Raw genomic sequence first — 25143 nt, 5'->3', positions numbered from 1 at the left:
CTAACATCTTCACCAGTGCCTGCTGACAGACTGCACATAAAATGGACCGTTATCATAGGACTAGTTTGCCCCAAAGAAATGAATTATACACTTAATTTGCTATGGCATAACTTGATCACCTGGAGCTTACAATACAATAGTCAGGGAGAAGTGTTTCTATTATAAATCATGACCTTGTCCCCAGCCTTTTATCCCTAAGGATACCCTTAGCGTAGTGTGTCATTGTGATGGCTCCCATCTTCAGGTGGGGGCAGGGGAGGGGTCAGGAAGAACAAGAAACGAAATCAAGACTAATTTTAATGTCAGTGACACCTACTTCCCCCTTTCCTAGTTGCAGGGGGAAAGGAATGAACCTCAGTGAAGATGGGAACTGAACCAAGTGCTTTCATGCTATTCCAATGAAATCTCTCAAACATTTCTTCACTAACTGATTTTGCTTCTGTTGAGATGGTCATTACCACGTATAACAAGAAACTAACCTGATCCAAAATGCATAGGTTAGTCTGTGGTTAATTAAGAAAATACTGCCAGAAATATATGTTGAAGCCTTATAGAACTTCAGACTCTCACAGTGTTTAATGAGAATTGTTTCTTGTTATATCTAGCCTTGTGTGTTTAAATATTGGGAAAAAAGTTTTTATTTTTGCTCCCCTCCTTTTGTTTTGAACTATACATGGCCCAGTAAAACCACAAGAGTGTGTGAATGAAGAAAACATTCTGTGTGACTCAAAAGACTAGCATTCTTTGCTGTCATTGATCAAGGGGCTGGTTTGGAGAACAGTAAATACCAGAGGTTTACATAGGTGGGAAGCATTACCCAACTAAATAAAACTGCATAGGCTCTCCCCAGGTTGTCAGTGATTCATGTGTGGCATGTGTAAATGCATAAAGTCCCTCTCTACCTTTAACATAAGTTGAGTACACTGAAAAGGTGATTTGACTGGGCATGTCAATGAAAACAACCAAACTGGTGTTTACACATAGACTCAGTCTGAACTGATGATAAGGTCAGTCATTCAACCAACTAGCCTGATCAATAAACAGTCCTTGACTTTACTGAGAGGTCCTCAATGAATCAAATGATTCAAACCACTGGACATGATTAAATATGGCACTGTGAATGAGTCATGGATACAAATAAGAATATACTTAAGAGGAAATACCTCAACATCCCTTTAAAATTTCTACTTCACACAAATTTGACTTAGGATGAAGACCAATGTAATTCAGTAATAGCTATGTAGAAAAGGGACACCATATGTAATTAAAAAAAGAAGAAATCCCCAAACATTTATTTTAGGAAATAGTCTCTGAACTTTGAAATGTATACATAAAATGGTATATATGATATAATAGTCTCTTCTTCTTGAAGTTTATGTTAACTGTCATCAGGGAAGTAGCAATAAGTACCTTATGAAATACCACAAATCAACAGTGGCAGTGTGAAAAGCCAACAAACACAGCCTGAACAAACCACCTTTCAATGACTGCTTTAATGTCAAGTGTATTACAGTCCAGTTATTACAATGATTTTTCACTTTTGAACCTCCCCTACTTCATTAACATAAAAAACTTAATCTCGCCCATCTCCAGCCTAAACCTCAATTCTAATCCTTCTCTTCAGCCTCTGATTGTTTCCATCCTAAAAATCTGGATAATCATAAATCTCCTTGAATTACCTTTCCACCCTTTTCCTTCTTTTTCCTACTAAGCTTCTGGAGAAGTAGTCTGCTGCCACAGGAAACTGAAGTGACTGTCCTAGTTACTAAATGATAGAAAATTTCAGATCTTAACCCATTTCTTCTGCATAGGGTCATCTTTAATTTGTCCTTCTCCACCCCTTCCTATCCCGTCCCTATCACTGAGCACATAAATGATATTTTTGCAGATGTATTTGTTTCATACCCCTTTCTATTCTCCTTCCATGACTTTCGCTCAGGTCTTCATGGCCTTTTGCTGAACTGCCACGTAACTCGTCCAGCTGATCTCCTTGCCTCTCACTTCTCCCTTTCTCGCTACTGCCAACAAGCTTTTGCCAAATCCCAGCTCTGTTCGCAGCATTCCTCTGAACAAAGCCCCCAGTGGTATAGACTTTTTTTCTGCTCAGTAGAGAACCAACTCCCTAGCACAGCATTCAAAGTCCTCCACAATCAACTCGCCAGTTTCACCTTTTAGACACGTTCTATGCTCTAATCAAACCAGAAAAGGACCCGAATTTTCCTGCTGCTTCAGACTGATTGGGCTCCTCCGGGACACGTGGTTGTCCTAGTTGCACAAGGGGGACTGGGATGGTGGGAGGAGGTGTTTTTCTAATTTACACTGAGGGCTAGCAGCGGCCCTTCAGTTTCACTTTATGGGATGCCAGTTTGTCCTGCCTCTGCCCGTCTCTCCTCTACCCACCATTCAAGATTCAGGGTAAATAATGCTTCCTTCATGAAACATTGCTTTATGCTCCCTCCTCTGATCGTGCTTACTCTGCCATTTCCTACTAAATATCTATGCCTGTGTCACATCTCCCTTTCTATATTGTAAGCTCCTACATCAGTTCAATGATGGTGTCTTAAAACAGTAATATCTGGAGGTTAGTCATGAGGTGTAAAACAAATCACCTATTTTTAATAATTGTTCAAATATATTTTACTGTACACTTTAAAATGGGGGAATTGCATGGTATGTGAATTACATCTCAATAAAGCCGTTATAAAAATAGAAGTTCAAATGTTATCGTAAATGATTTAGAATCATTTAAATAATTTTAAATCATTTAAAAAATTTAAACACACACATTTGTATCTTCTATTTCTTGAGACCTTATTTAAATGGCAGTAAAGAAGAACTAAAAAGAATAAACTCAAAATAATGATGAGAATAGAAGATGAAATCATCAAGGAAAAGATTTTAACATATTTCTGGAAGATGAAAAGTGAACAGAAGAAGATATCTGGTTCCAGGAATAAAGGACTAGATAATTCAAGCTACCTTTCTTTGAGGCCAAATACTAAGTTAGGACAAATTTTAAAATACACCTAATTGAAGGCATTGGAAAGCTAGCATGAGAGTGAAGAAATACTGTCTAGGAGAAGACAGAAATTCTAAGAGGATAGCTCAGCACTAGGGGCCCCTTTTCTTCTGGGAGACATTTGTCAATTCTAGAAGAGAAAACTAAGAAGCTGTTAGAGCAGTGTGGCGCCAAGGGGACAAAAGTTGGAGTCTTAAACACCTGCCTCCAACACACACACACACACACACACATACTCAGTCTTGGGACTGCCAAGAGCTCTGCTCTAGCAGATAGTGAACCAGATGTAGGTAGTTCTCACAGAGACTGTAGGTCGGTTTCCAACCATCCCAGGCTCTGAAGTTAAAGTGGTCCTGATTTATTCATGACCCCAGCAAATACTACTGTCTTATGGACAAAGAGAATATTATCCTGGGCTTCAAATTATCTCTATAAATAATTTTGCAAATATAATTGAAAGCATGTAACAAATAATAACCAACAAAGGAAGAAAACATGAATGAAAACCACATCATAGTAAAACTGCTAGAAACCAAAGAGAGAGGAAACCTTAAAAGCAGTCAGGGAAAAAGATTACCTTTAAAGGAACAACAATTTGGCTTACAGCTGACCTTTCAACAGATTCAGTGAGAACCAGAAGATAAAGTACTATCTTTAAAGTTCTAAGAGAAAATAACTGCCAATATAGAATTCTACACTCATCAAAAATATCCTTCAAGAATTAAGGTGAAATAAAGATATTTTCAGTTAAACAAAATCCTATAGCAGCAGACTCACACTAAAGGAAATACTAAAGAAGACTCTTTAGGCAGAAGGAAACAGATTCCAGAATAGAAGGTCAGAGATGTGGGAAGAAATGAATAGCAATGAAAACAATAATAATAATACCTTGTGGGACATAAAATATATATGAAATTAAGATATACCATAACAGTGGTGATATAATCAAGGAGGAATATATAATATAATAGATAGATAGATAGATAGATAGATAGATAGATAGATAGATAGATAGATACCATAGATAGTGTTTTAAGATCTTTGGATTCTTACATTATCTAAGAAGAGGGTATAAGTAGTCCAAATAATATTAGATTTTGACAAGTCAAGGGTGCATAAAGTAATTTCTTGGGTAGCCACAAGAGAATGATAAAAGTGTGTATTTATACCTAATAAAATAATCTTAAATTATGTAAAGAAAAAATTTGACAGAAATAAAAGGAGAAATAGGCAAATTCATAATCAGAATGGGAGGTTTGAAAATATTTCTCTTAAAAACTAATAAAAAAAACCCATTGAAAAAATCAGTAGATGACAATTACCAAACTTGACCTACTGTGCATATATTGCAGGCTGCAGAATACACCTAATTTTTGAGTATATATGGAATATCTACAAAAGTTTTATAAAAAAAATCATATGCTGGGCCATAAAGTCTCAACAAATCATAGTGAATTTGTTCTCTGGCCATAATACAATTAAGCTAGATTCAACAACAAAAAGAAGAGAAAAACCCCTGGGTGTTCATAAATTAATAAATAAAATTCTGGAAATCTCATAAAAAATGTAAAAAAAGGAATGAATGTTTGAAAACATTTTGAGCCAAGTAATAATAAAAAAAATACTTGTATGTTGCTGCTAATTTCATACTTAGAGGAAAGATTATAGCTTAAATGAATATGTTAGAAAGAAAGGCTTAAAATCCTAAGGTAGGAAAAATAACAGCAAGTTATATCAGAGAAAAGACATAATAAGTATAAAAGCAAAAGTCAGTAAAATAGGAATCAAATAGGTAATAAAAAGATGAACAAAATCAAAAGTTGTTTTCCTTAAAATACTAATAAAAATGACAAGCCTGACAAGACTACACAAGGAAAAAGAGAATATAAATTGTTACCATCACAAATGAAAAAGTGGACCTTACTACAGATTCTTCAATATTAAAAATATCTTAAGAGATATTTGGAATAATTCTAAACAAATTTGAAAATGTAGAAGAAAGGGACAAATTCCTTCAAAAATAAAATTTACCAAACTGACACAGGAAGAAATAGAAAATATTAATAGCCATGTTATTAAGGCTGTTAGTATTTGATCCATAATTGAAACTTTCCTTATAAAAAACTGCAGACATAAATATCTCCCTTAGAGAATTAAAAGAATTTTAAGAAGGAATTAATGTCATTCTTACACAAACTCTTTCAAAGAAAGACAAATTGGATATTATGAGAATTAAAATTTTACATCATGCTAATTTTATCATGAGCATAGCTATACAAATTTTTTTAAAAATTAACAAATCAAACGTGATAATATGTAAAGGGATAATACAACATGATTGCAAGAATGCAAGGTTGATTCACATTAGAAAACCAGCATAGCTCACTACAGGAACAAAATAAAGGAAAAAAATCATAGGTTATTTAAATATATAAAAAATAAGTATTAGATAAAATCAAACATACACTTATTAAAAAAAATTCTCTTAGGAATAGAAGGGAACAGCAAATATTTAGCAAAATACTGGAAGTTTTTCCTTTTGAGATTGGGAAAAAGACAAGAGTCCTACTATTAACCCTCCAAATCAACACTGTACTGGAAATATTAGCCAGGTCACTGTGGCAGATTGACTACAAAAATGATTCCAGCTTTCTCTCTCTCCCTGTACCCATGCCCTCTGTAACATAACTGACTTTGTAGCACCTCCCATCAAGGGATGGATTCTATTTATTCAGCTCTTGAATATGGGCTGGCCTTGTATTTCACTTTGTTTAAATGAATGTGGTGGAAGTGACAATGTGCCCCTTCTGAGCATTAAGAGTCTCCCCTCTCTCTCTTTCTCTCTCTCTCTCTTTTGGAGACAGCCACTGCCATAGGAGATAGCAGACAACTGAAGGATGAGACTACACTGAATAGAACTAAGTTAGCCCAGCAGTCCCTGCTGTGGCTCTAGATATGTGAGGAGCCCAGTCAACATCAGTAAAGCTGCTCAGCTGACCTGCAGCTAATTGCAGATACACAAGTGGCCCTGGCAAGAGCTCCAATCAGCAGAAATACTCAGCCAAACTATAGACTTGTGAGAAATACGTGGTTGATCTGGGTGGCTTATAGTGTAGCAGTAGATAATTGATACAGGGAGTAAGTCAAGAAAAAACAAAGAATAAATACTGAAAAGGAAGAAAAAGTCCATAGTTATTTGCTGAGGGTTTAATTGTGTATGTAGGAAAAAAAAATCTACAGATACAGTATTGGAATTAATAAGTAAATTTAGCAAAGTTGATCTCAAGTACAAATGATCAATTGCATTTCCATATGAGGACAACGTCTTAGTCTGTTCTGTCTGCTACAACAGAATACGACCGGCTAGGTAGCTGAAATAACAGAAATGTATCTCTCACGGTTCTGGAGGCTGGGAGCCCAAGATCGGGCGCTGGCAGACTGGTGTCTAGTGAGGGCCTGCTTCCCGGTTCACAGACATCCATCCTTTCACTGGGTCCTCACACGGCAGAGAGGCAAGTTAGCTCTCTGGGGTATCTTTCATGAGGGCATTCATCCTATTCATGAGGGCTCCACCTTCATGACCTAATCACTTCTTAGAGGCCCTACCTCCAAATTCTGTCACATTGGGCATTAGGTTTCAGCACATGAATTTTGTGGGGACACAGATATTTAGTCTATAGCAGGCAACAAATACAAAAAATTTGTTTAAAAAGTAACATCAAATTGCATATGGTACACAGGAATAAAACTAACAAAATATGTGTAAGATTTCTCACATAAAATTATAAACCATTATTGAGAGAAGGAATAACTAAATAAATAGAAGGCTATACCGTGTTCATTGATTAAAAAATTCAATATTGTATACATGACAATTCCTTCCTAATTGACTTAAAAGACTCAAGATAACTCCAAAGAAATCTCAACAATTTTCTTTTCCCAGAAGTTGGCTATTTAATTATATAATACACAAAGAGTGCAAACTAATCACGAGTGTTTTGGAGAAGAAAAACAATATTGAAGGACTTAACTCTGCTATATATCAAGACCTATTATAGAGGTATGGTATTTAAGGTAAGGATAACAGATAGACCAATGGAACAGAAAAGAGAATCTGGAAATAGACCCATGAACACTTGATTTATTTAAATGGTAGTAGTTTACAGCAGTAGGAAAAGGATGGCTTTCTCACTGAATCGGGCTGAGACAACTGAATATCCATTATAGAAAACCTGGAAATTGACCTTTACTGCACACCATTTGCAAAGTCAGTTCTGTGTGGCTTGAAGTGTTAAACGTGAAGGGCAAAACAATAATGCTTTCAGAAGATACTAAACACAAATATCTTTATGACCTTGGAGTACAAGATTCTTAACGGGCTATAAAAAAGCACTAATCAGAAAGGAAAAGACTGATAAGTTGTACTATGTTAAAATTTAAAACTTTTTTTTCAATCAAAAGGCACTTTAAGAGAAAGAAGGGGCAAGCCACCTAGTGGAGGAATTATTTGCAACACATATGACTAGCAATATATAATTCATTTCTTCAAATTAAAAGAAAAAATAGTTGATCAATTAAAAATGCACATGTAACAAAGGAAGATACTAAATGGCCACTAAACACATACAAATGTGCTTAATATCATTATTATTCCATGATGTGTGAGCTATAATCACAGTGAGATTCTACTATATACCCATCAGAGTGCCCGTATGAAGAAGACTAATAATAGCAAGAGGTGGTGAGAATGCAGAACAACGGGAACACTTTTCTATCACTGGTTTGACTCTGAATTGGTACAATCACTTAGGAAAACAGTTTGGCATCATCTACTAAAGTGAAGGTATGTGCACCTTAGGACCCTGCAATTCTAATCCTAGGTATACAGCCAACAGTGCATGCAAACATACACTAAGAGAAATACACAACAATGTTTGTAGTAGAAATTTGCAAAATAGCCCCAGATTGGAAACAATTCATATTTGTCTATCAAAAGTAGAATGGGTAAATCAATTATGGCATATTCATATACTGGAATACTATTACAGTAATGAAAATGAATGAACTACATTTACATTTCACAACACAGGTGAATTTCACAAGTACAACACTGAATAAAGAAACAAGACTCCCAAAATTATATACTACATGATTTTACTTATGTAAAGTTCCCCAAACCTACCAACAAGAGGCAAAACCTAACTATAGTGTTTAGGGATATATGTGTTTAGGGATATATGTAAGTGGTAAAACTATAAAGACAAGCAAAGTAGCGTTTACCACAGAAGTCATGAGATGCTTACCTTTGGGGAGGCAGGTGAGGGAGTAGTGATCAGGAAGGGACATGAGGGAGGCTTCTAGTGTGCTGACAATGTTCTGTTCTTGACTGTAGGAGTGGTGACCTAGATACTCACTTTCTGATAACTATTGAGCTGAGTCTTCTGATTTGTGCCCTTTTCTGTATATGAACCAGACTTTAAAAATTAAGTTAAAAAAGTGAATGGAGGCATATTTGCAGATGAACCCAAAATGGAAGAACAAACAGCAGCTTGGAACATGAATACCAGTAGTGAAATTTTAAAAGGTTGTTCTATTCTCAGAATTATTTCTATTTTGTCCAGGGACCATAATCCTATTTGTCTTGACATTACCCTTCAGTCTGTTGATTTTCTTCATGTCAGGTATCTCATAAAGATACTATCTAAGTGGCAAAGAAAAATTGGTGTTTAATTATATAATTTAAAAGGAAATAAAAAAATTTAAACACAAAATTGTAAGCACCAAAAGAAGCAGGAGAGAGGGGAGGCGACATTGCAATAAATGCACATCTTTCACAGATGGGGAGAGTAGATATTGTTTAAAATGATAAATCAAGAATGTTGAACCAAATTATTCGGAGACATGATGGAAACCATGAAAAGAATTAGAAACTGTAAAAAAAGGTTGCTTCTGGGAGAGGGAATAAGGTAGAAGCATAGAGAAGACTGTGTTTCACTATCAACCCTCTGGACTATTTGATTTCTGTTTCGTTTTTGCCATGTGCGTATTACCTTGGTAAATCTAGTAAGACATTTATGAGATTCCAGTTTATGTTATTCTCATCTACTGATTTAATACTCATTTACTGATTGCTTTCTGAGTTTGCAGCATACCAACTAGCCCAAGAATAATACCTACAGTCTGTCTTACCTATGCTGTAGCTGAATAAATACCACTTCTAAAGTACTATTAGGAGTTATAGCTGTGTCAATGACCAATTATTACAGAGCTTCTGAATTATGATTTTATAATTACTTCTATTTCCTATTATACTTTATTTATAGATTTATTTTAATTAGAAACAAGGCAGGTATACAATTACATTGTATATGGACAACTGGGAAGTTAGGAATATTATATTCAACAGTTTGAAAAGGCAGCTATGTTACCAAATCAAAAGCAGATGAATCAATGATAAAAGTGAAATTTCCAAAAACACTTATATTAATAATAATGCTAAAAATCTATACATTCTAGATACTATTTTCTAAACAATAAAATAAAATTTATTTGGGCTTCTGCTCTACTTGCATATCTTGTGAGCTGTACCTTGGGGGATAAAGATCTAGAAAAAAAATCAAGATTCATTTTTTAAAAAAAACTACTACATTTAACTACTGAATGATTGACAGTATTTCTTTTTCTAGTAAAATTACAATCACTGAGATTTTTAAATGCCTCATTTCATTATTTATGTTTGTAAAATGCTTCTTAGAACTCTCATTTAAAATTCTAACAATTTTTTTCTATTTCTTCAAGCTTATTTTTCTTAAAATCTGGTACTCCCATGTGTAGTATCTGCCAAATATTTTATAGTAAGAAAAATGTTAGGAACATCTTTTCCAGAGAAAGGGTCTTGTTAGGTTTTGACATCACACAGCAATCTCACATATTGTTTTGCACAGAGCAGTTACTCAAAAAAAGTTTGTTGTATTGAATCACATTAAGTAAAACATGATATAATATCATAACAATAGGACTAGCCCAAACTTCAATGAAAAATCAGAGCTTATGGTATAAGAAAAGTGATTCATCATGTATAACATAATAGAAAGTAACTTGCCTGTCAGATATGTTTGTTCTTCTTTTCTTTCTTTGAAAAGCTTTTTTAATGGGGGGAGGTAATTTTGGGTTTATTTATTTATTTTTTTAAACAGAGGTACTGGGAATTGAACCCAGGACCTTGTGCATGCCAGGCATGCACTTTACCACTAAGCTATACCTCTCCCATCCAGATATGTTTGTGTAACTAAGTCTCTCACTCACTGAAGGGTGGGTAGTCACTGGATGTCTACAGTGTGCCAGGCACTGTGCTAGGTTCTGTGCCCACAAAAAGCTTCCTCTGCTGCTACTCAGAGCCTTGTGGAGACAGCCAACGAGAGAATGGAAAGTTACAAAACAATGTGACACGGACTCTGACAGGTCCAAACTTTCTGTCTCACTCCTTTCTTTTTACTGCAAAGGTGATGGGGCTGTCTTGGTAAGGCAGAATCAAGGGGCAAAGCCTTTATCAGCGTAATAATTAGCAAGAGAGGGTTCATTTGCCTTACAGGAAGAAACTGAAAGATTCAGGCCTCTCCTCGTAAACACAAAACATTATCCTTGCCTCAGAGCCCTTGAGCGTAGCCCTCCAGGATGGGGACACTCAGCCACAGAGCCATGATGCTGGGGAGAGGAGGGAAAGGTAGAAAAGATCAGCAAAGGGGAAGGCAATGCAGTGGACAGGGAAGGAGGAAAGGGACTTCTAGATTTTCACAGGGGCAAGATTCTGCGTGGAATGATACGGTGGGACAAATAAAGAAATATTATCAGTGTTCATGAGTGAGATTGTTACCGCGTTAGATGTTGGGGGCATGAATGATAGTTGTTGCTGTAGTGGAGGTGGGCTCAGTGTCTCACAGGCACCCATGGGATGAGAAAAGGAGGGGCTGCCCAGCTTAGACTACAAAGCGGGTGTGGGGAGGGTGATGGAGGTAGGAGAAAATGGTTCAGAATCTGAAAATTATAGAGTAAGTCTCTGGCACAGACCACACGTCCAAAGACACTGACCCCGCGGCAGTGCTTTCTTATTACGTGCCCATCAGTTAATTACCATGATTGTTCTTACCCTCAGCAGACTTAGGGGCAGGAAGTACAGCTCAGTGCTGAGCAAAAGATGCTCCTTTTGAGGATGAGGGAAAGAAGAAAGGGTGGGTTGAATCATCCTCAGGGATAGAGTCCACAGGTGACAGTGACTTGTAATATTCATCTTCCCTGTCAAGCACTTTGATTTGGCTGCAACAAAGAAAGAGTTTCAGAAAAAAATGAAAACAAATGTGACAGTCATCAATGGGGTGGGTCCAGTCGTGTGAGTACTTGGAACAGGGCTGGGTCCCTACCCTGGGTCAGGGTAGGGGGCAGCTTAGAGTCCCCCAGCACTGAGGAACTGGGGTCTGACCCTCAAAGCCCTCCACCTCTGGCTCACACATTAATAATGGGCTCAATATAGCTGTGTCTGGAAGTTGTGATCAAATTGCAACTCGATTTCTGTGAATTAACTTGTCTGGTTCCCTCTAGATGAGAAAGTTCCCCTCCTGCTCTCCTCTAGTTCTCAAACTAGTACCAATTCCCTACCTCATTCCTATTCTCAGTCGCAATGCTAACAATCGAATCAGTCACAAACTCCTTAGTGTCCTCTGTCTACTCACTGGGGGAACTTCTCTTCGTGTACCTTTAAGGCTCAGGGGTAGGGGAATGTGGGAGGAACAGCATTATTTGCTCTTACTTGTGTGAGTGTTTATACAGCCTGATACATGCCTCAAATTCTGAGGAAAGTCCGATTCCCTAGGATAATTATGAGAAATAACATTTACTTTTTGGTGGCAATTTCAGTCTCTTCTGACAGAATAGATTCAAGTTTTGTATACTTGCTACTGTGAAAAGTAGTTTCCAATGCCAATAATAGTGGTGATATCCCCACTGCATATTTTTAGAAGTCTCTCTGGAAAGTTTGGCGTTTTCTGTAATATCACAAAGGACCCCTTCTGTTTACAGTTGCTTAGAACTAAGAAGACAGATATTTACCCAAGTTTTCTTGGCTTCCTCTTGCTCCCTTGATATTCTAGAGTTCCCTGTGGAGAGGGCCAAGAACACACAGTCAAAGCAAAGCAGCAAGTCGTTAATTTTTAATTCAAAGTGATTTTGTGTTGAATGCAAGCAGATGCTGATAATATCAGAAGTCACAGCATAATTTTTTTGATCAAAGGGCTCAAGTGAGCCTGATGAAGCATGCATCTTGCTCGTCTTTGATAAACCACATCAATTATTCACCGTGAAGGCACACATCCTGACATGAAAGCAACAGATAAAGAGCCTAAGCACATGTTCAAGACGAGAGTATAAGAGAGTGGGGGTGGGGCTGCAGGGGCTGGAACAGGTATTAATAACAGAATTATTAACTGGAAACAAAGCCAGGGAAACAGCTTTATGGCCACCTTGAACTCACATTTAACTGGTTATAGTACATGGTGTCCTCAGGGCTACTCAACATTTTGGGCTGCTGACATCTTCGGCGAGGTGTACGCTGCTTCTGTGCAAGATCATTTTTTGAATCTGCAACAAGACAGCAAAACTTGACTGTAAACCATAGGAAGTTTGGGGAAAATTAAGTGTAAAATTGCTCATCGCATAAATACACTTAGTAGAAACTGTGTCTCACTGTAATGGGCATGTTGGAGCTTTGCTAATAGTAGGAGAAATATCACTGTAAACACACACACACCCACGGGTGGGTAAGCGTAAACAAGGGCAGCTGTCGTCAACTTTGGCTTCATCCTTCTTATCTGAGTCAGCCGTCAAGAATGACGGAAAGCAAATTGGTTTGTCCATGCTAGTGAAGTAGAGGTTGGTGGTCAGCCTTTGTAGAGGAGAAGAGAGAGAACTCAGTTAAGGCAGTGAAGGCAATCTGGGACCGTCTGCACCACATCCTACAGTGAGAGTTTAAAGACATCTGGAGCACACACACCCTTGGGTAGATAAGAAGCAAACATTTTGGTGGGATACATTTTCAAGGGAAAATGGTTTGTGCTAGTATTTTCTGAAGCGCTTTGAACAATGCCATTGAGCCGTGCAGTCTCTGGAGGCAGCGTAAAGGAGAAAGGGGGAAGGATGACTGCATGAGTTCATGGAGACGCCTCTCCATGTTTGTCCTGATTTCAGAACCCTGGACCAAAAGGGCACTGGAGATCAAGAAACCATGTGTCCAATGAAGTCATGATTTTTTTTCCCTTCTAAGCTGATGATTTTCGTGAAATCTGCTGTCCTTTTGGCACTATATCTGAATGAGGGTTCAGGAGTTCTCACTTCTTACCAACACACACACACATACACACAGAGCTGATACAGAATACTGTTCATGAATGTCATAGTCTGGGGAAGAGATATCACTTCCTGGACCAAGGGTATATCATAATTATTTATAACAAAGAGTTGGAGATTTGTGGAATCATAGTGTCTTTTCATTAGAAGTTCCTCCTATACAAGGAAATTCTGGGGGAATTTTCTAAGTGAAGAATGACTCAGCAAGGACCAATGTGAATAGGAAATGATCAGTTTCTTTATCAGTATGAAGTTTTGCATCTTTATTTTTTTGAATTGGAGCGAATCTATGTTTGAACAAGACTATTAGAACCATACAGGACTTTAGGAGCCATCCATTTTTAAATACCCATTTTTTTTCAGAAAAGGAAACTGAAGCCCATAAACATTGAATGACTCACCCCAGAGCAAGTGGCAGAGTGGGGACCCAACCCTAGATCTTTTAACTCCTGTTTTGGCAGTTTTTTGTTTTTTTTTTTTTTAACTACAGCATATTGTCTATCTTGTTAACAAAAAACATTCTTTTAAAAAGTCAAAGTTCTAAGTAAAAGTAAGCGCCATGAAGAAATACTAATTAGCATAGCAAAGTGATGTTACTCGTAGAGGGTTCCAGTAGCCTTAATAGACACCCCTGACCACATCTTCAGGAACTGTGCAGAGGACAGGACTCCAGATGCTTGAACTGGCACTGTCCTCAGAGTATAAGGAATCCAGAACTGCAATGGGTACTTTCTGAGAGTTCCAACGTGTATACCTCCAGATGCTTTGCAAAGTCCATATTCTGTAAGATGGCAGAACATGAAGTTCTGAGGCTCTTGTATGTTATTTCCTCTGTTTCACAGACTAATGAACAGAAGTGTCTAGAGTTAAGGTTGCTGGTGTGAACATGCATTGGATATCTGACATCTACTCTCTCTTAGACTTTCTACTGTTATGGGACTTCCAACCTTGGCAACTCGAAAGACTGATCTTAAATAGTTTTTGGGTTCAGCTGGAGTTCAGCCCAGTTCAGTAGGACTTTATGTAAAGTTTACAATTGATTAAAAGCTTTTATTTATAGTCTCAACTGGGAATGCTTAATGTAAGATGTGGTTCTCAACTTTCGCTCTTGATGTACTTGCTGTTCCATAGGTGGGTATTCTTTTCCTGATTCTTAGAAAGAATTCAGTTACTGGAGAGAATTTTCTCTATGTTAACATTTCTCAGATAAATTAAAACAAACTGTTGGTGTCTGATGGTATCTATGCCATACTAGAATCTAGTGTAAGCTGGTATCTGATTTAGCATCAAATTTTAATTTTCATTATTTTAACTTTAATACCTCCATATTTCATGATGCTTTGCAAAAAGTGTCAAAATTTCCAGGTGCTTTGCTGTTGAAACAAATCTGGGTATCATTGATATATATGATTAATCACAGGAAACCAAATAAATAATTGGGAAATGTATCATTATTCCATTAATGTTATTGGAACAACTGGACAGCAATATGCAAAAAATACAACTTAAATACAGATCTCATTAAAGTTAGCCTATATGTAAGGTATGTTGCTGGATATTGTGGGGAAGACAAAGAGAAATAAGACAAAGTCCCTGCCTTCAGTCTAGTAGAGGACACTGAGTCTTAAGAGGTTAAATGATTTACTTACAGCCATAGCTATTGCTGCTGGAATCAAAATAGTTTTTTTTTTAATTCTAAATCTTTTACTTTTTTCAATGTACTTCTTGATTCTCACAGGCCACAATAAATTCCAGATGAGTTACACAGTTATACATTTTAAACATCCCCATAAAAACTTTAGAAGGAAGTGAAATAGACTATCTTAACAGTGGAAGAAGATATTAGGGACAAGGATGGGTTCAATCGCACTAAAGTAAAATATTCTACCTGGATGGACAGTAACAAAAACTTAAGATGAAAGAAAGTACAACAGAAAGATAAAAACAAATTTAAAAATATACACATAAAAATCTACTATCCATAGTGTGGGAAGGCTAAGGTAAGAGAAAGATGGAGAAATATTCATATATGTTGAAATGCAATTATTAAATAAGATACTGAAAAATGTTCAGCCACCCTGACAAACAGCTTCAATTAAAACAATTACTACTGCCTTTCTATTAATTAGGATAAATCAAAAGGTCAAAAGACATCATGGGATTAGACTCAGGTACATAGATGAGTCCATAGGCTCCACCTCCCCTAAAATAACTTGATAATAGATAACAAAAGCTAAGCAACTTGTTCCAAGAAACATGTCCCAATAAAGTAAACCAAAAGAGAAAAAAACACTACTGTATGAAGATGGATATGAAAGCACTTCCTGCAATAGAAAAAAGCTAGAAACATGGTAAATATTTAATAATTGGGAAAAAGTTAACTCTGAGATAGAAATACGATGTCATACCATGAAGGTATCTATTAGGATAAACATAGGTATGAAACTGATATATATATAAATTCAAAATTCAGAAAAAGAAGCAAAATATAAAATAGCACACAGCAGACTGATTAAATATGTGTGCACTTTAAGAAGTTTATCATGATTTTTTTCCCTTAAAAATAAAAAAATCAATGAGGCATGTAGGAATAACAATATTATCCTTTCAACTTATAAAGAAACTACAGGTAAGAAAGGCTAAATCTGCAAGTGGCAGAGTGGAAGCCTGCATCCCTGTCTTCTGGCTCTTGAGCCAATCAATTTGCTCATAAGAGTTGCAAAACAATAGGGTTATCTGGCAATTATCTAGTTCTTTTGACTAGTTTATATAAATAAACTGGCCAATTCAAGTTTGAAGATATCCATTAGAATATGTGTTATTTATTTTGAAGACAATGATGTTCATATTCATAAGTAGCCAACTTTCACTTCATATAAATATATCTAAGCCAAGCCACACTCTCCAGTTTGTGATACTCTGGGTACTACCTACCTATATCATGTTTTAAAAAAGTATATCATGTTATGAATACCAGTTTGCATTTAACATAGATCTCTTTCCTTTGCATTGAACTTAGGTCTTTGCATATGACACAGGTCTCTTTCCTTTCCAAGAATCCCTGAAACTTTTCTACCCCCTGAACTTTTTGATTTCTTGAGACCTTGAATGCATCTTTCTCTTCTGCGTTGTCACAGAATTCTCCAACACCCCAGACTTCAGACAATACTACAGAGCTACAGTAATCAAAATAGCATGGTATTGGTACAAAAAGACCGACATATGGATCAATGGAACAGAACAGAGAGCCCAAAAATAAACCCACAAACTTTTGGTCAATTAATCTTTGACAAAGGAGTCAAGAACATACAATGGAGTAAAGACAGTCTCTTCAGCAAATGGTGTTGGGAAAACTGGACAGCTGCATGTAAATCAGTGAAGTTAGAATACTCCCTTACACTATATACAAAAATTAACTCAAAATGGCTTAAAGACTTAAACATAAGACAAGACACTATAAACCTCTCAGAAGAAAACATATGCAAAACATTATCTGACATAAATCTCAGCAATGTTCTAGGGCAATCTACCCAAGAACTAGAAATAAAAGCACAAATAAACAAATGGGACCTAATTAAACTTACAAGCTTTTGCACAGCAAAGGAAACAATAAGCAAAACAAAAAGACAACCTATGGAATGGGAGAAAATGTTTGCAAAAGATGAGACTGACAAGGGCTTAATTTCCAAAATATATAAACAGCTCATACAACTTAGTAAGAAAAAAGAAAAAACCCAATCCAAAAATGGGCAGAAGACCTAAACAAGCTATTTTCCAAGGAAGACATACAAATGGCAAATAGGCACATGAAAAAATGCTCAATATCACCAATTATTAGAGAAATGCAGATCAAAACTATAATGAGGTATCACCTCACACCAGTCAGAATGGCCATCATTCAAAAGTCCACAAACTATAAATGCTGGAGAGGCTGTGGAGAAAAGGGAACCCTCTTACACTGTTGGTGGGAATGTAGTTTAGTGCAGTCATTATGGAAAACAATATGGAGACTCCTCCAAAGACTAAAAATAGACTTACCATACGATCTAGCAATCCCACGCCTGGGCATATACCTAGACGGAACCTTAATTCAAAAAGATACGTGCACCCCAATGTTCATAGCAGCACTATTTACAAAGCCAAGACATGGAAACAACCTAAATGTCCATCGACAGATGACTGGTTAAAGAAGGTGTGGAATATTTATACAATGGAATACTACTTAGCCATAAAAAATAATAAAATAATGCCATTTGCAGCAACATGGATGGACCTGGAGAATGTCATTCTAAGTGAAGTAAGCCAGAAAGAGAAAGAAAAATACCATATGATATCACTCATATATGGAATCTAAAAAAAAAGACAAATGAACTTATTTACAAAACAGAAACAGACTCACAGACATAGAAAACAAACTTATGGTTACCAGAGGGGAAAGAGGGTGGGAAGGGATAAGTTGGGAGTTTAAGATCTGCAGATACTAACTACTATATATGAAATAGATAAACAACAAGTTCATACTATATAGCACAGGGAAGTATATTCAATATCTTGTAGTAACTTCTGGTGGAAAAGAATATGAAAACAAATATATGTATATTCATGTATGACTGAAGCATTGTGCTGTACACCAGAAATTGACACATCGTAAACTGACTATACGTAAATTAAAGATATATATATATATAATAAAAAAAAAGAAAAAAAGAACTCCAACAAACTGGAGATAAATCTGTCAGAAAATGGAAGAAATATAGAGGAGTTTCAAGAGCACCAGGAAATGCACACTCTTTTATTTCCTAATTCCAAATCATTACACTGTGTGGCTGCACAGTTGACCAAACTCTTGGAGAGAGACAAACAGCTGAAATCAGTTGACAGCTTTGTTACATAACTGTGAACAACTGGGGTGGAAATTTAATATTTCAGTTTTCTTTATTGAAGGTATATCCCAACTAGAGTTGCCAGATCAAATACAGGGTACCTAGTTAAATCTGAATTTCAGATAAACAACCAATACCTTTTTTGTGTAAGTATATCTGGTGCAGTCAGTATTGGGGACATACTGATGTTAGAGAGTACGTGGTAGTTTATCTGAAACTCAAATCTAGCCCGGTGTCCTTTTTACCCTCTGATTCAAACACAATTTTAAGTCACAAATGAGGCTTATTATTCTCTCCCAGGAGATGACTTCCTCTACTCTGTTTGACTTGCTGAGTTATAGCTATTTTGGCCACAAATGCTCTTTCCTAACACTATCCCCTAACACTGAGTGTATCACTTTCCATCACGCACTCCAGATACGTTAGGTCTGGTAAATTTCCTGGCAGGATTGCAGTGAGGGAAAGGCCAACCCTAGGGAGGGCAGGATGGGGCATACAGCCCAAACATCCCCTGGTTTGGTGGGACAGTATGGATTCCAGGTCCCTGAGGAATGGACAGCAGTGAGCAGGGTTCCTGGGAGGGCTATAGTCTTTTGCATCCTCCCTGAGGGCTTGAGCAGACATGGATACTTTCTGAGCAGTATGACTGCTGAGTTGATTGCCTTTGTGTGGATGAGGCAGTCCCAGGGTCACTTGCCAAGTAAAACACCCTCGTGAAGCAGAGTGTTCAGTGTTCTAGATTTACAGATGGCAAATCCTATACAGAGTTATGAGATACACTCTACTCAGGGTCATTTTCTTCACACTACAGCAGCTGTTCAGCTTTTGAAAATACTAATGCCCAGATCAGGACCTACACATTGGTTTAGATATATATGGGTATATATATATACCCATATATATTTTAAATCTCCCTAGATGGTTCAAACATGCAGTCACGGTTGAGAGCCACTGTATTAGGCAACACTGAAGTTTTCCTTTCCAATAAGAACCATATTGGCAGAAAGTCTGCCATAACCTACACTATGTCAAAAGTGCAGTCTATAGAAAATTGTGGAATTATGACATCCATGAAATTAGGGTTGCCAGATTTAGTTAAAAAAAAAAAAAGACACTCGGCTAGATGTGAATTTTAGATAAACAACCAGTTTGTTGTAAACCACTTGTTCCTGATATGCCCTGAGGCATGGGCTCTGTCAAGGATGCTCAGAGCTTTGACAGGGAGCAGGAGGGGAGAAATCATGCCCTGGAAGTTCAAATTTTGAAAGTTAAGTCATGTCATGGAGGATGATAAACCCCCGTGGTTTGGCTTCTTGCTTTTACATCTAAGGGATCTGAAGCCCAGAAACCTTGGGCCCCTCTGCTGGGTCTGGGCTTGGACTTCAGACTTTTTTTTTTTTTTTTTTTTTTAACTTTTAAAGTTTATTTAAAGATTTTTTTGGGGTGGAGGTTAATTAGTTTCATTTATTTATTTTTTAATGGAAGTGCTGGGGATTGAACCCAGGACCTTGTACATGCTAAGCACAGGCTCTAACACTAAGCTATACCCTCCCTCCTGAACTCAGGTCTTTTGATTCAAACCCCAAGGCCTAGGCCATGGTTTCTGTCATTATACTTGTTCTTTAACTGAGATGTTTTTCTGAGTTTTCACCTTACCACATCTAACTTCAGGAGGGACTAAGGAATTCATTGGGCTTTTGTAAAACACACACACACAACCAGAAAGAGAGATTTTCTCCTGGGGTGCATGTAATTCAGATCTTCCTTTCTAAGATGAAAGGAAAGCTACAAATTTTCCCACTTGCCATGTTATGTCATGAACAATCTTCTTCAAAATTGCAAAACTGCTACAAAGAAAACATCCCTGAGTTAAATTAGTGCCTGTGGAAGACGGTGGAGTTATAAATTGTCTATGTGGAATTTTCTCCTTTTTAGTTAGACAAGAGGTAATAACTTCCCCTGAAACTGTTTCATAGCTCAGGGTTTGGCACACAGTCAACAAATAATGAATGAATGAACGAATGGTGACTATTCATCATTCTTGTTAAGATCTGTTTCATCAATATGGTCCACTCTTTGTTTCTGTCAATTGGGATATTATTGCCAAGGACTTTCCTATCCCGAGACACCTCTGGGGAACCTAAACCTACCAAGGAGGGGGATGAAATGAGCCTTTTAAAAATAAGGTTCATTAAGTATTTTTTCTTAATATCCTTTCAACATTTTTTAGGAATATGTTATTTACTTTTTTTAACCAAAAAACATTTAGTTAATTCATCTAAGTTGTTACTGCATTTCTCCACAATAGAGTCATAAATATTTTTCAATATTAACCTATTTTCAACACAGTATCACACTTTTAGAGTTACATTTTTTAAAGTAATGAATGAACCTGATGTTCAAATAAGTTAATAGTGAAAAACTATCTTTTACCCACCTCCGATCCCTTTCCCATAATAGTAGCAAATGCTGGAACAAGTTTCTTCTCTGCCTTCCAGATTAGCCTAAATGCCATCATTTCTGTTTATTTGGGGGAGGAGAGGTAATTGGGTTTATTTATTTATTTTTAATGGAGGTACTGGGGATTGAACCCAGGACCTCATGCATGCTGAGCATGCTCTCTCCCACTGTGCTATACCCTCCCCCCTCTAAATTGTATCATTTCTAATAGTTGCATGCTATTTCATTTAATGAATGAACCATGACTAACTTGTATAATTTCTTATTTTGGGGATGGAAGTTGTTTCCAATGTTCTTCTACAAAAAGCAAGGCTGTTAGGAACATATTCATAGTTTGATCTTTGATAATTCACATTATTTTCTTAGGATAAATCCCTAGAAGATAGAATTACTGGCTGAAGACTATACATAATTTAAAATATTTACTATTTTTCTTTCCAATTGTATAGGAATTGTGTAGCAAAATATACTTCTACCACCTGTGCATGAGATTACCTGTTTCTGAAGGCCCTTACCAACATGGGACAGCATCTTTAAGAAACAGCCTGACAATTCGATATGTGAAAAAATGGCATGTCATTTGTTTTGATTTGCATTTCACTGATTACTTGAGAGGGTGAATGTCTATCGTTTCCCCTCCCCATGGTTCTTACCCATTTGTAATAAAGATTCCTCTTGACCTAGAAGTAGCAGCAAAGTTCAAAGGTCCTGGCTGGACCAGAAAGGATGGAACCAGTTGCCTGTCTGGTGTGATGGAATGGTAGATGAGCAGTCCCATTGACTAACAGGTGTGGAGATGCCTATTTTTAAAATTGCCATGTTGTAGGAAAGTATTTCTTAAACTTCTGTCATTCATCTGCCACTTAAACTTTTTTTTTTTTTGCTCTCTTCAAGACACCTGTACTATTCCTTATTTAATATTTTAAAAACCAACCAATTTCTTTTTTCACTTAAATACATTTCTATAAAAATGAAACTTTATTCACTACTGTAAATGGAAAACAAGTGTCATTTGCTATAAAAAGAAGTAAACCATAAAGTCAAGTCAATGAGAACTAAACAATACTATCACACCCGAGTTAGATTCTGTTTTCCACAGAATGTTCTGGGCTCCTTAAAGATTTGTTAAAAAGACAGGTGAGTAAATGTGAGAGGAATTTAAGACATACTAATACCACTATGACTTTCTTTTTAATTTGAAACATTTAAACTGAGAATTGTAAAATGAGCAACTTTCTTTTACATAATTCGGTGTTACTTAAGGTCATACCCTCACACCATCTAAAATCAGCTAATCAACTTGTGGACTACCAGAGATGCATGTCCCACACTTTGAGAAACATAAATGTTGCAAAAGAAAAAAAAAACAAACCAAATGAATCAGAAAAACTTGAGTAGGAATCCACTCTCCAGCACTTGTTAGAGATCTGAACTTGCTGCTGATGATAGCCCAGGTAAAGTTGTAATGAGGGTGACAGATGACATATGAAAAGAGAGAACATGGCACCCGAGGCAGAGGACGGGTTGTCATAATTCTTGCTGTGTGAGAGTGGTTCTCCACCCTGGTTGTACATTACAGTCACCTGAAGGCCTTTTTAAAAATACAGATGACTCAGCCTTATTGCTGGACATCCTAATTCAGTTGGTTAGGATTAGGTCTCTGGCATTGTTATTGTTTTTTTTCTTTAAAGTCCCTAATCCTTTCCGATGATTTTAATTTGTAGGCAGGGTTGGGAAAGCCAGGGATTTAACCCTTTCCTAAGAGGTGAGGTTGATTTTGCAGATTAGCTAGCTGCCATCTTGAAAGGTGGGCATCGGGTCAGAGAAGTTTTGGCAGAGCAGACAGAATTCTGGGAAGGGGAAGCATCTCCAGCACGGCTCCCGGCATTGTCAGGCATCGTCTTTGCCCTGGAGGCCGCCTCAAATGGCTTGAGCCCTGAAGCCAACATTCATTTCCCTGGACACCAGGAAAATAATTTCTTATTCCAAGAGGACAACTGTGCTGATCATGGAAACAAGATGTCCAGTATCCGGAGGTCTGATGCTGCTCAGGGCTCTCCTGGAGGTTTCGGTATGAATGCCTGACAAAGCCAAAAAGCCATTTGGACCCAGTAAGACTCCCTTTAAAGCAAAACGTAAATGTAAGGCAATAACTCTGAGGTGTCAGGAGGTTTGGAACTAGTCAAAAGTGTTTTAAAAGGCGCAAGTTTAGAATCAGTTATAGAGATTCCAATGGGTGGCTGCTGTTTCCTTTCTTTTTGTTTTGCTTTGTATAGTACTCAGAACATCTGCATCATGTCCCATCTCTCTGCTTGTCGGAGTTTTTTAACTGCTTATTTTGAGGTCTCACAATATTCCTTTCCAGCTAGGTGTCTTCATGCAGGGATGGCTGACATCATCTCTACCCTCCCCGACAACTGTTCACTAACTTTGGTCTTCTAGAGGGGCAGGAAGTAAGGCCAAAATGGCCACCCAAACTGTGCCCCGTGGGAAAACAGCATTAATTCAGCTTTCTCAAAAATGTCAACAAGAAAAAAATCTGAGACCTGGATCTGATGCTTAACGGACCCACAACGCCAGGCAGCAGGCTGGGAGATGTCATTTCTGGAGCTCCTAATGAGATGCAAATCACCTAGTGAACTACTCGGGAGCTGGGAAACAATGTCCTGGGTAAAAGCAGATAAAAATGGAATGAAAGAATGTCTTTGAAGATTGGAACGACATTTTAAATGCTGGACGATATGGGACACCAGATAGTGCTGGTTTTACTAAACAAATTGTGACGGGGTCTTTGATTCCTTGTGGCAGGGGATCCTGGGGCGTTCATCCTCGGCTCTGACTTGCTCTCTAAGTTGGGGACCTGGTTCCAGTTCCTGCTGTTAGTATACAAAGGGCTGGTCAGTTGTAGTGAAACTAGCACTGGACTTGGGGTCAGAAGGCCTGGGCATAGTTCAAGTTTTGGAACTTACTGGTACGTGACCTTGGGTGAGTTGCATACCCTGCTCTAGGCTGCCACGTTTTATCTGTGACAAGGGGTTTGGACAGGTAGAGCGATTTTTCAACAGAGGATGTTGGTGTGGCACATCACATGTGTTCTTGCCTGGAGATTTGGAGCTGTTCTCTGTGGAGTCATGCGCCTTCCCAATGCAGGAGTGTTAGTGTGCAGTGGAAGACGTGCTGAAGGAGATTTGTTGCATAAAACCTACATCAAAGCAGGTAAACGGTGAAAATCACTAGCCCAGAGGCTCTTTAAGGTCCCATCCAACTTTAAGATGCTGTGACTACGAAGCTCCTGCCACTTGGCCTCTTAGTACCTCATCTGCAAAATGGACATAAATGCCATTGACCCCACTGGCTTGTTGGAATTTGAAGACAACCAATCAAGATGTATTCAGGCTTCAGGAGGAAAAATTCTCCACAATGACACCAGAACTTCATTCTAACACAATTCACTCATTTAAAAAGCAATGTTGCACAAGGTGGCCTCATCCTAACCCTTTTCTGAGTCATTTGGTTACTGATGGACCAAAAGACTACATTTTAAGCTCACTTATTTAGCCTTTTCCCAGCTGTGAGCAAAAACTGCAATGTACTGGTTAATATCGTACAGCTGTACAAACACCCACCCAGGTTCATAAATTCTAAAATATTTTTACAGGTAGAGAGAGCAGTCATTAGGATGAATGAGTTGGTTTGGAGGAGATTATACACACAAATGACTGGCAGGTGTGTGTGTACATGTATGAGAAATAGTAGAGGATGTGAATAATAGACAGAATGAAATCACAGGTATGACTTTTGTTTGTATTAAACTAATGAGATGCAAAAGTGAAATCAATGCAGTATTAGTGGTGAAAACAGATCACTCTGGTTCTTTCAGTTTTAATCTCCAAAAATCCCAATAAAATAGGAAGTATCTGGGGGAAACAAAGTTGAATAGAAAATAATTACATGTGGGTTATTTTCCTATTTTGTGTTTCATTTTGGAAAAAAATTTCTTTAGTACTCTGTCAATCAAATCTGGTCCAACTACCAGTAAACATTTAAAGATTTATAAAAATAGTGAGACACAAAGCTCTCAGTTCTCTCCTCAGATCAAGAGTTTAGACTTCAGTTCCTTAGGGTCATACAGAACTACTAAATTTCTTTGCCTTGTTTTCTTACAATTTGATATGAGGTTAATGAAAATCCACTGTGGAAACAATACACAGAATGATGACTTTGCATGCCCTCCACTTCCCTTTATTTTGTCATGAGGTGGTCGTAAGAGACCTGAGTTTCTCCAATGGACTCAAGATCTCTCAACAAATTGTCATCCACTTTTTTCCCTTTCCCTGGGTCACCTGACCAGTACAACTATAAGCACATTCCAGCATGTTGTAAAAA

At 37.4% G+C, this 25143-nt stretch overlaps 1 protein-coding gene and 1 non-coding gene across 2 annotated transcripts in view; both read right to left on the bottom strand.

The window, feature by feature from the left end:
* Positions 1 to 7140: 7140 nt before the first annotated feature.
* Positions 7141 to 25143, bottom strand: part of MYO3B (myosin IIIB) — a 313633-nt gene continuing 295630 nt past the window's right edge. Inside the window, exons 28-30 of the mRNA XM_032479659.1 lie at positions 12543 to 12649; positions 12122 to 12168; positions 7141 to 11332 (exon numbers count right to left, since the gene is read on the bottom strand). Of these exons, the coding sequence (XP_032335550.1) occupies positions 11197 to 11332; positions 12122 to 12168; positions 12543 to 12649 (290 nt within the window). The 3' untranslated portion in view covers positions 7141 to 11196. The remainder of the gene's footprint in view (positions 11333 to 12121; positions 12169 to 12542; positions 12650 to 25143) is intronic.
* Positions 10213 to 10284, bottom strand: TRNAA-GGC. The gene has a single exon. It is a non-coding gene; the product is annotated as a tRNA-Ala (tRNA).

This window comes from Camelus ferus, chromosome 5 (assembly GCF_009834535.1).
Source record: "Camelus ferus isolate YT-003-E chromosome 5, BCGSAC_Cfer_1.0, whole genome shotgun sequence".
Classification (NCBI taxonomy): domain Eukaryota; kingdom Metazoa; phylum Chordata; class Mammalia; order Artiodactyla; family Camelidae; genus Camelus; species Camelus ferus.
This window is presented reverse-complemented; position numbering and strand designations above follow the sequence as displayed.